Source organism: Biomphalaria glabrata, chromosome 5 (genome assembly GCF_947242115.1).
Source record: "Biomphalaria glabrata chromosome 5, xgBioGlab47.1, whole genome shotgun sequence".
NCBI classification, from domain to species: Eukaryota; Metazoa; Mollusca; class Gastropoda; family Planorbidae; genus Biomphalaria; species Biomphalaria glabrata.
Window position 1 is genome coordinate 33142135 of NC_074715.1, and position 12329 is coordinate 33154463.

Consider the following 12329-nt stretch of genomic DNA (forward strand, 5'->3'; position numbering starts at 1 on the left):
CACTCTAAATATGCTTGTTTTTTTTAGGGCCTGCCTAATTAATATAGATGACAAAAGTATGAATGGCACACCACATGGTCTAACAGGCATCATTGGCAGAACAATTGTAAGGCTTTTATTTAAACATCAGTGTGGTATGTTTACAAATTATCTTTCTGAAGTTCACTTTACATGTTACACTTAGCATTTTTATCACATTGAGGTGTAGCAGACTCTCTGGTACTAGTTGTAAAATCTGCTGAAGTGTATTTTTTATTCAAGTCAGAGAAAGATTTTCATCTTCCTTTTTAAGATCCTCTTAATTTCCATCAGCTGCTGTCGTGAACATAGGATTTCAAAAGTCTGATCTTTGTTTCAAATGTCATTGAAAACATACCATATAATAATTGGGAATGAATATATTGTATATTTGAATTAAAATGATGAATAATACTGCATGTCAACATGCAACAACTCTTAAAGTATTTAAAACAAACCTAACAAAATTAATATGAGAACATATTCAAATTTAATGAAAAGCGGTTTTATCTTGAAAATGTAGAGTAATGCATTTGTGACCATATCATTGTCACAACATCTGATCTCTTCTCCCAACCCAGTTAACTTAACTGGACATTTACATAATTCAATTTAATATGGACATTGCATTTAAATAATTCAACATTATTTTGATGGTCTTCATAAACGAAAACAAAATATTTTAAAAGACTGAGTATGCATCTTTTGAGCAGAAGAGTTTCTTTGTTTTGCAGATTTTTATAAAATTTTCAAAACATTAATTAGTCTCAAGAAAATCTTGTTCATAGCCAATGTTAGCATTAGGTCTATAACACAAATGTGTTTTAATGTAAGCAAAACTAATGACTCTTTATTTAAACACTGAGGAATGTTTCTTGATCCTACAGGGATAAAAACGTTTTCATCTGTTGGTGAATTGAGCATCGGTAGTATTTCTGGAAGAGAACATTAAAGGAGGTAATACAGAGTCCATTTCCCTGCCATTAGCATGCATGTTGTGAACTAATCTTCTCTGCAGGAGATTCATATTGAGAGTGTTTTCACTCCAACTTCTAAGTCTACTTTCTTCGTCATAAAGTGGGGTAGATGTCTGTAATGTGTCAGGTTCATCATAAGTTCTGCTACGCCCCCACTGGTCTATGGGGGGCCTAACATTTGTGCTGTGATTTATGTCAAGCATAGGACAGCTGTTTGAGGCTGTAAGGACAGCATGGTTATTGTTCAGTTTTATTGAGTCATTTTCTGTGGAAATGTCACCAAGGCTCTCATAGGTAGGTGGTAAGGGTTCACCCTGGTTCAAGCCCTGAACATTTTCATAATAGCTACTGCGTCTTTGCCGTAGTGAAGATGCATTGGTTAAATCTGCCGCAATTTGTGTAGGCCTACTTTGCTGTCTGGTCTGATGGTCACTAGCATGTCTCCTTCTAATGCCACTTACTGGTCTGCAAGATGAGCCATCTGTTGCATAGGGATCATCCGTATCTAAGCTGGCAGCACTGCTTGATTGAAAAATGATATTCTCAAAGTAAGGGGGAATCATCTGTTCAAAACGCTGTGCACAAGCTACAGAAAATGGTGGTGGTGGTGTCAGTGGAGTTGGCTTTGGCCAATTCTTACAGATATTAGTGCATTTGTGAAGCTTGAAAAACTCAGTCATCCCATATTCACCTTTGTCAAATAGACCATAACGTTTGTTAAGTGAGTGAATAGTGGAGTCTGTGAAGATATAGTAGGGCAATGAGTCCCTGTTCTGGCACACTCCTTGGAAATCACATGCAACGAATTGTCCATCAGAATATTTATAAGTGAAGTGAGAAAATGTTTGTAAGTGTTTAGAATCTGCATGCTCTTCCTTGTGATGTTCAGCTGTCCAAGGACAGTATCGCACCATGTGTCCTACAACAGATAATGACAAGGAAATAAATATTACTATTGCTCTAAATGCATTTTAAAGAATCCAAACATTTGTCTTGCAAATTGAAATTAGTTCTAAGGGAGGTTTGAGCTTGTTCTAATAGATTCATTTTTATTATTAAAATAAAATTACTATGTTAAGAAAGACAAAGGCTTTCCTTTTTTTTTCTAAACTCTAAGGTTAACAGACATAAAATTAGGTCAGTTTTGTTTCAGTAAATAAATATTTAATGTTTTTTTTTTAATAAATTAAGTGTAGATACAGCATATCTTAGCATACCAGGAATAAGTTCCTCTATAGATATCCATTCATCTTGGTCTAGACTTCTCTTCCCTTTCCGTGAAGCTAACCATTTGTTTAAGTTGGAAACTTTGTCCATCTGTACAATGCCAGGTACTACAACCTGAGAAAAATAATTCATTTATCACGAACGTGACTCATATGTATACAATAAAAAAAATACTTCAGATATAAAATCTGGCACAACTTGATGAAAATAAAAGGCATATACTCTATGTACCCTTATTTTGCATTCTCCAGGAAATTGTAAAATAAACTCTGCAGCTAACTTTTTGGTCAGATAAGACTTCTGAACCTCGAAAGTCCAAAGTTCTTTGGTGCCTTGGATATCTGTGAATGCCTTGGTTACAACCTTTTCCCATTGCCGAGGACCATGTCCCAGCAAAACACCCTTATACATTGTTTTCTTACAGCCTCTTTTGAAAGGTTTCATTGTTAGTCCTACCTGAAATGCAATTAAAAAACAAAACAAAAAGGTAGCTATACGTTTTAGTTGACAATTAAGCTGGTTCAATTTTTTTAGCCCTAAACAACAACATCTGCTTTTATACATATACATTTTTATTCTTTCGTATATTATTACCTGGCACATGCTTTGGAAGAGGCTAAGCAAATTGTCTTCCTGCGTACCTCCCGCCCCTCACCACAAAATAGTATTAGGCATTAGGCTTAGTTCAACTTTGTGGACTGGAAAATACACCCGTCTACGAATAGTTGGAATAGACTGGTCTGCAAGCACCTGAGATATACCCGAGACCATCTTGATGTAATTCGGGAGTGCATAGGCCTACTACAAAGCATAGTTCATTACTTTGTAGTCTTTTAAGTCATTTAAATTTAAATGTCTCTATAATAATGGCTGTAATAAGTATAAGAAAAAATACTGATGTTTAGCTAACGATTGTATAAGCCCTCTTAGATAGCATAGAATGCAGCTTACAGAAAATAATCTGAAACTCAATACTCTGCCCCATCTCTTCTCCTCCTTCAGGTGCCGATCCCTCCCCCTACCCAAGTCATCAGACCATAAATTTGCCTACCCAATAACTAAATAATTTATGAACACACCAACCAACCTTGAATTTTAGTTTTAACTTACCCAGTATCTGTAGCCATCTCCCCCAGATATGCTCAAGGTTTCAGAAGTCATTGCCTGTCCCATTTGTTTCTGTCGTAGAGACCCACAACCTTGCAACAAAATTGTGAATTTACAAAGACAATGAAAATACACCTGCTAGATATAGACTAAATTTAGATTTAGATAAATAGTTTTGTTTGCGACCAAGTAGGCCTAACCTTGAAAAAAAATTTACATTAAAAATCAAATTCAATTAAAACTGGTTAATATTTTACTTTTGATGAACTTTAATGTAAATCTACAATAAATACACTCCAAAATAACCATGATGAAGAATAGGCGTATTCAGGAAATGTACTTTGTACAGAAGAGCTTAAATTGTGACCTAAATTACTCTTGATGGTTACAGATACACTGACACAGAACACGACACTACACTAACACTATTATGCTTATTAGATAGACACGGTAAATGAGATTTTTAAAAAAGTGTTTTAGTTTTATAGATCCATCTTTTTTAGAACAAACACATAAAGAGCTTTATTAATAGACACACTAGTATCCTTCCCTTTGTTATCTAGTTGGATAGTCCACATCTGCGTCTTTTTTTTTTCTTCTCCATAATTAAACTTTGCATGTTTACATAGGGAACGTGCGTCATACATTTTAATGAACGCAAAGGAAAACTTGTAACACTGTACTATGGACGAACTAGTCTATAGCCTAAAGCTTGTCATTGAGAGGATTTGTGATACAAACGGACATATCAAGTTTGGAGATCATTGTACTCACATGGCCACAAGTAAGGTGTGACGTCTACATAGTTAGTCATGAGTTTCAGTGTATACACTTTTGTTAAAGAGAGGCCTGGGAGTGGTCAAATGTAGAAATGTTAAAATAATGTCTTTCTAAAAATTGAACAGAATTCATTTTCATTCAATTTTATTAAATAATTGGAGACCCTAGGCGAAGTGAATTTGGTAGCCCAATAGGAAAAATAAACAGCGAAAAAAAATACAATTTCGCATTTTATTTAAAACCTAGTGTGCGAGGCCCCCACCAATCAGAGGCTCTATAGGCGGCTGCCTAGTTTGTTTATGCTTAAAGCCGGCCCTGATACTAATCAATATCTTATCATGTTCAGCGCACACTATACATAATGTAGACTTGTGTATAGTGTATGCACTAATATTTAGATATCTCACCTTCTAGGGCTCTAGATCTATATTTTATATTACGTTTGCTGCATTACTCTTTTTATATTTTATTTTACAATTTATCAAGGTCGACAATTTGACGAGACATATTCACAATAGTCAGCACAATCACACAACACATACAAAGGTTATTTGGATATGGATACGCTGCAATGCTACAGGACACCGTACCAGGTGGAAGAAATCTTACAGGGCCAGCATAAAGTGAAAGAAATCTTACAGGGCACAGCACCAAAATGAAAGAAATCTTACAGGGCACAGCACCAAGTGGAAGAAATCTTACAGGGCACAGCACCAAAATGAAAGAAATCTTACAAGGCACAGCACCGAGTGGAAGAAATCTTACAGGGCACATCACCAAAATGAAAGAAATCTTATAGGGCACAGCACCAAAATGGAAGAAATCTTACAGGGCACAGCACCAAAATGAAAGAAATCTTACAGGGCACAGCACCAAAATGAAAGAAATCTTACAGGACACAGCACCAAAATGAAAGAAATCTTAGAGGGCACAGTACCGAGTGGAAGAAATCTTACAGGGCATAGCACCGAGTGGAAGAAATCTTACAGGGCACAGCACCAAAATGGAAGAAATCTTACAGGGCACAGCACCAAAATGAAAGAAATCTTACAGGGCACAGCACCAAGTGGAAGAAATCTTACAGGGCACAGCACCAAGTGGAAGAAATCTTACAGGGCACAGCACCAAAATGAAAGAAATCTTACAGGGCACAGCACCAAGAGGAAGACATCTTACAGGAAGAAATCAAGAGAACAAAGGGGAAATCGATAGCACATAGGACCGACCTTTCATTCGAAGACTAATTGAGGACAACTGTAGAGAGGGCGTGAAGTTAAAGAGTGTCAACATTGGTGCCCTAGTAACTCTTTCACGCAGGTTATTATAAAGAAGAAAAGGGTTTGAATGAAATGTATGAGTAGATTGTTGTAACATTGGCAGAGGAATTTCATAGAAAATTACACTGAAGTGCTCGCTAATGTAGGCCTACATGGGTACCTACGGGATTTAATGTCGACACGAACTGTTTCCATACAAATATCATTCAAGCATAGATATTCTGGGCTTGTCTGACACATAGAAAGGTTGGTCAACACTATCAAAAGGTAATCGATGACTAATACAAAACAAATGAAATAAGTAGAGCTAATCTAATCTTTCAAATCTTTGTACGCGTATTTGATGACCAAAGTATTTGAGTATTGAAATCATGTGCATCTATGATATCTCCCTGTAGAAGTTATCCTCAGACTCCTTTGATTCTTTTCGTGTAAGTTTTAAAAGAGGCTTCTGTTATAGGACCGCTTCATACCACCCAATACACCAAACCCTTCTCTCGGGTAGACTTATTGTTATTATATAATATGTCTCGATTTCAACATTTTACCATCACAGTCTTACAAGATACCGATTACAAAAAACAAACAGGAATCATCTCTTGTCATTATCTCATGCAAACAGATTGAAAGCATTAAATAAGGGCTACAATCCAACGTAAATCTCACATGTAATGGTTGAGTTAAAATGTGCTTTGAGTGTATAGTTCACATGCTATCGTTCTAACGTTTGGTTATGTGTGATTCACCAATATTCACCATTAATGTTAGACGAATTTCTCCAAGAATAATAAAGAAATCAGTATTCAGTATTATTTAAAAACTAAGTTTTGGATGCGATAAAATGTATAACATTTGTAAAATAGCAATGTTAACGCATCACGCGGATTATATATCTGAGAGAGAGTGAGAGAGAAGTGACTTTCAATCATTAATATGCTCAGTATCTGTTTTACTTACTTTATATTTAGTTCAATTTGTTCACTAGTCAGGTGCTAGATTCCAGATATATTTGTTGTATAGGAAAAGCTATCCAACCTGTGTTTGAGATACACTAGTATCACAATGTAATGTAGACTGAAGTCAAGTCCCATGCCATAATACTTCCAGTTGAGGTGACATCCGCACTTTGTTTTGGTCACCCAGTGTGCTTTTATATAACGAATAAAGTAGACTGCAGAGGTACACATATAAATGCTCTTTTTTTTTTTTTTCTTAACCGGATTCGTACCACGTGACATCTCTCCAAACCTTGTATTTTGGCCTAGATAGGCCAAGCAAAAGTGAATAAAAATATAATGGCTTAGGGAGTGGGGGAATGAGGGCGGCATTCAAGAGTGCTTTTTTTTTGTGTGTAGGCCTATTACTGTAGAAGGAAAAGCTTTCTGTCCACAAGACGATACAACTAGATCTATGTTGTAACAAATTTTTATGGTTTGTTTTCAAATAGCTTCCAGATCAGGGGTTCTCAACCTGTGGGTCGCGACCCTTTTGGGGGTCGATTGACGATTTGCCAGGGGTCGCCTAAGACCATTGTAATATGGATTGTTTTTGTCTATTCTTCTATTGCTGCATGTGTTTGGGGGGGGGGGTCGATGCAGAGTGGGGGGTCGTAAAAAGGGGTCGTCGAGCATAAAAGGTTGAGAACCGCTGTTCTAGATCTATTTAAAAACCAACAAAACTTAAACGTAGACTACTTTCTGTTGTCAAGGGAGTGTTATGTGGCTAGCGTCCCTAAAATTATAAGATCCTAGGCTCGACAGAAATGCTATTCAGCCTCCCACAAGGTTAGGTACTTTAAGCGGTGAATAGTAATAGGCCCTCTAGTCACTTTGCAACGTCTGAAATCAAATATTTTATTTTCGTTTCACAAGTAAAATATATGCGTAAGATTAAACAAATAGAATTCATGTTGATCAAGTGATCCAGCTGGTTAGAAGAAATGTCATTATATCGCCTCTGATAATATTTGTGGTATCAGCCGACATGCTAACCAATGACCACACCTAGCGCAGTGCATCAAAAGTGGCGCCCCTGTTGCATCCACTGTTTACGTTCCATAATGCACTTAACTTCAGTTTCGTGTATAGATGTTGATCTAAGTTTTATATACACGATTGCTTTCATGCCAAACTATTGTATGAAAAGTATTACAAACGAGGAGGCCTACTATATATATATATAAAGTGCTTTTAGACCCATAAGAAAATGAATAAAACAAAGATGTAAAGTGCGAGTAGAATCAAGTGTAAGAAAATTGTTTGTTTTAATGGGAATTCCGTTAAACACTAAACATTTATACTTTTTTGTGAAATCACTCCCCCCCCCCTTTTCTCTCACCGCATTAAATTTAGATGCAATAATAATGGTGAAAATTGTTTGTTTTAATGGATATTCCGTTATGGCTGCCTGGTCGTGCGGTTTGCGCGCTGGACTGTCGTTCGGATTTATCGACGGTCAAGGGTTCAAACCCTGCCCGCTCCCATCCCCCGTCGTCCTGCGGGAGGTTTGGACTAGGAAGTAAACTATCTTCAACTCTGAAGGAACATCCGAAACATGTAAAACAAACAAACAAACACTAAACATTTATACTTTTGTGAAATCACTCCCCCCCCCCTTTTCTCTCACTGCATTAAATTTAGATGCAATAATAATGGGGAAAATTGTTTGTTTTAATGGGAATTCCGTTAAACACTAAACATTTACTTACTTTATATTTAGTTCAATTTGTTCACTAGTCAGGTGCTAGATTCCAGATATATTTGTTGTATAGGAAAAGCTATCCAACCTGTGTTTGAGATACACTAGTATCACAATGTAATGTAGACTGAAGTCAAGTCCCATGCCATAATACTTCCAGTTGAGGTGACATCCGCACTTTGTTTTGGTCACCCAGTGTGCTTTTATATAACGAATAAAGTAGACTGCAGAGGTACACATATAAATGCTCTTTTTTTTTTTTTTCTTAACCGGATTCGTACCACGTGACATCTCTCCAAACCTTGTATTTTGGCCTAGATAGGCCAAGCAAAAGTGAATAAAAATATAATGGCTTAGGGAGTGGGGGAATGAGGGCGGCATTCAAGAGTGCTTTTTTTTTGTGTGTAGGCCTATTACTGTAGAAGGAAAAGCTTTCTGTCCACAAGACGATACAACTAGATCTATGTTGTAACAAATTTTTATGGTTTGTTTTCAAATAGCTTCCAGATCAGGGGTTCTCAACCTGTGGGTCGCGACCCTTTTGGGGGTCGATTGACGATTTGCCAGGGGTCGCCTAAGACCATTGTAATATGGATTGTTTTTGTCTATTCTTCTATTGCTGCATGTGTGTGTATGTTTGGGGGGGGGGGTCGATGCAGAGTGGGGGGTCGTAAAAAGGGGTCGTCGAGCATAAAAGGTTGAGAACCGCTGTTCTAGATCTATTTAAAAACCAACAAAACTTAAACGTAGACTACTTTCTGTTGTCAAGGGAGTGTTATGTGGCTAGCGTCCCTAAAATTATAAGATCCTAGGCTCGACAGAAATGCTATTCAGCCTCCCACAAGGTTAGGTACTTTAAGCGGTGAATAGTAATAGGCCCTCTAGTCACTTTGCAACGTCTGAAATCAAATATTTTATTTTCGTTTCACAAGTAAAATATATGCGTAAGATTAAACAAATAGAATTCATGTTGATCAAGTGATCCAGCTGGTTAGAAGAAATGTCATTATATCGCCTCTGATAATATTTGTGGTATCAGCCGACATGCTAACCAATGACCACACCTAGCGCAGTGCATCAAAAGTGGCGCCCCTGTTGCATCCACTGTTTACGTTCCATAATGCACTTAACTTCAGTTTCGTGTATAGATGTTGATCTAAGTTTTATATACACGATTGCTTTCATGCCAAACTATTGTATGAAAAGTATTACAAACGAGGAGGCCTACTATATATATATATAAAGTGCTTTTAGACCCATAAGAAAATGAATAAAACAAAGATGTAAAGTGCGAGTAGAATCAAGTGTAAGAAAATTGTTTGTTTTAATGGGAATTCCGTTAAACACTAAACATTTATACTTTTTTGTGAAATCACTCCCCCCCCCCCCCTTTTCTCTCACCGCATTAAATTTAGATGCAATAATAATGGTGAAAATTGTTTGTTTTAATGGATATTCCGTTATGGCTGCCTGGTCGTGCGGTTTGCGCGCTGGACTGTCGTTCGGATTTATCGACGGTCAAGGGTTCAAACCCTGCCCGCTCCCATCCCCCGTCGTCCTGCGGGAGGTTTGGACTAGGAAGTAAACTATCTTCAACTCTGAAGGAACATCCGAAACATGTAAAACAAACAAACAAACACTAAACATTTATACTTTTGTGAAATCACTCCCCCCCCCCTTTTCTCTCACTGCATTAAATTTAGATGCAATAATAATGGGGAAAATTGTTTGTTTTAATGGGAATTCCGTTAAACACTAAACATTTACTTACTTTATATTTAGTTCAATTTGTTCACTAGTCAGGTGCTAGATTCCAGATATATTTGTTGTATAGGAAAAGCTATCCAACCTGTGTTTGAGATACACTAGTATCACAATGTAATGTAGACTGAAGTCAAGTCCCATGCCATAATACTTCCAGTTGAGGTGACATCCGCACTTTGTTTTGGTCACCCAGTGTGCTTTTATATAACGAATAAAGTAGACTGCAGAGGTACACATATAAATGCTCTTTTTTTTTTTTTTCTTAACCGGATTCGTACCACGTGACATCTCTCCAAACCTTGTATTTTGGCCTAGATAGGCCAAGCAAAAGTGAATAAAAATATAATGGCTTAGGGAGTGGGGTAATGAGGGCGGCATTCAAGAGTGCTTTTTTTTTGTGTGTAGGCCTATTACTGTAGAAGGAAAAGCTTTCTGTCCACAAGACGATACAACTAGATCTATGTTGTAACAAATTTTTATGGTTTGTTTTCAAATAGCTTCCAGATCAGGGGTTCTCAACCTGTGGGTCGCGACCCTTTTGGGGGTCGATTGACGATTTGCCAGGGGTCGCCTAAGACCATTGTAATATGGATTGTTTTTGTCTATTCTTCTATTGCTGCATGTGTGTGTATGTTTGGGGGGGGGGGGTCGATGCAGAGTGGGGGGTCGTAAAAAGGGGTCGTCGAGCATAAAAGGTTGAGAACCGCTGTTCTAGATCTATTTAAAAACCAACAAAACTTAAACGTAGACTACTTTCTGTTGTCAAGGGAGTGTTATGTGGCTAGCGTCCCTAAAATTATAAGATCCTAGGCTCGACAGAAATGCTATTCAGCCTCCCACAAGGTTAGGTACTTTAAGCGGTGAATAGTAATAGGCCCTCTAGTCACTTTGCAACGTCTGAAATCAAATATTTTATTTTCGTTTCACAAGTAAAATATATGCGTAAGATTAAACAAATAGAATTCATGTTGATCAAGTGATCCAGCTGGTTAGAAGAAATGTCATTATATCGCCTCTGATAATATTTGTGGTATCAGCCGACATGCTAACCAATGACCACACCTAGCGCAGTGCATCAAAAGTGGCGCCCCTGTTGCATCCACTGTTTACGTTCCATAATGCACTTAACTTCAGTTTCGTGTATAGATGTTGATCTAAGTTTTATATACACGATTGCTTTCATGCCAAACTATTGTATGAAAAGTATTACAAACGAGGAGGCCTACTATATATATATATAAAGTGCTTTTAGACCCATAAGAAAATGAATAAAACAAAGATGTAAAGTGCGAGTAGAATCAAGTGTAAGAAAATTGTTTGTTTTAATGGGAATTCCGTTAAACACTAAACATTTATACTTTTTTGTGAAATCACTCCCCCCCCCCTTTTCTCTCACCGCATTAAATTTAGATGCAATAATAATGGTGAAAATTGTTTGTTTTAATGGATATTCCGTTATGGCTGCCTGGTCGTGCGGTTTGCGCGCTGGACTGTCGTTCGGATTTATCGACGGTCAAGGGTTCAAACCCTGCCCGCTCCCATCCCCCGTCGTCCTGCGGGAGGTTTGGACTAGGAAGTAAACTATCTTCAACTCTGAAGGAACATCCGAAACATGTAAAACAAACAAACAAACACTAAACATTTATACTTTTGTGAAATCACTCCCCCCCCCCCCTTTTCTCTCACTGCATTAAATTTAGATGCAATAATAATGGGGAAAATTGTTTGTTTTAATGGGAATTCCGTTAAACACTAAACATTTATACTTTTGTGAAATCACCCCCCCTCCCTTTCTCTCACCGCATTAAATTTAGATGCAATAATAATGGGGAAAACCTCTGAAGATGTCTATAATAGCTATTGTAGAAATCCGTTATTAATTAATTACCCACCTCATCCTACACTAATTATTATTGTTTCTCTACTTCACCAAGACTCGTCTTCAAAGAAACATTACCTTAATAAGTGGGCCTACAATGATCAGTTCATACTTGCTGATATTATTCCTTGTCCGTGGCAACATTTCTTAACATTTTCATGACCGGTAAGATCCATTGAAGTTTGATTGAAGTAGAGCTATTAAAAGTAAGTAGGTAAGAAATGTATTTTTAGATCTGGCTTAATCACAGTCCACGCTGGCTGTGGGGCGTCTACTACGCTTCAATAAAAATAAACAAAACGTAATTTATATTTTTAAACCATCAAAGTTTAGTTGTTTTTTTTAAATCTTTGATCACGTGGTTTTAAATGCAAGTCAAGTTCAAGTTGCCCTTAAAGATAAACTTCAATGAAACTTTGAATGCGAACGAAGCCATTGGGAAAGTCCGACTATTACAGACAGTCTATTAATATCCTAGGGCGACCTAGGGCATAGGTTTAGAGTTAGGTGAACAAGTTAAGCTTCCTATGGTAGTAAGATGTCAAGATCGTCATTGTGACATAGTCCATGGGCGTAGCCATTTTTTTCGGGGGGGGGGGGGGA

The 12329-nt window shown here is 37.3% G+C and overlaps 1 protein-coding gene across 9 annotated transcripts; it reads right to left on the bottom strand.

Annotated features, from left to right (window-relative positions):
* Positions 1–489: 489 nt before the first annotated feature.
* Positions 490–11980, bottom strand: LOC106059634 (uncharacterized). 9 transcript variants are annotated; one of them, XM_013217303.2, is made up of 6 exons: positions 6344–6599; positions 4104–4178; positions 3333–3421; positions 2454–2678; positions 2213–2336; positions 490–1914 (listed from the first exon to the last, which is right to left on the bottom strand). In XM_013217303.2, the coding sequence occupies exons 2-6, from the start codon at positions 4141–4143 to the stop codon at positions 920–922; spliced, it is 1473 nt and encodes a 490-aa protein (XP_013072757.1). In that variant the 5' UTR covers positions 4144–4178; positions 6344–6599; the 3' UTR covers positions 490–919. The 9 variants fall into 9 exon arrangements, with proteins under 9 accessions (XP_013072757.1, XP_055885011.1, XP_055885010.1 ...); XM_056029036.1 differs by lacking the exons at positions 4104–4178; positions 6344–6599 and adding an exon at positions 11805–11972; XM_056029035.1 differs by lacking the exons at positions 4104–4178; positions 6344–6599 and adding an exon at positions 11805–11971 and having other exon boundaries at positions 3333–3441.
* Between the last annotated feature and the right edge of the window lie 349 nt (positions 11981–12329).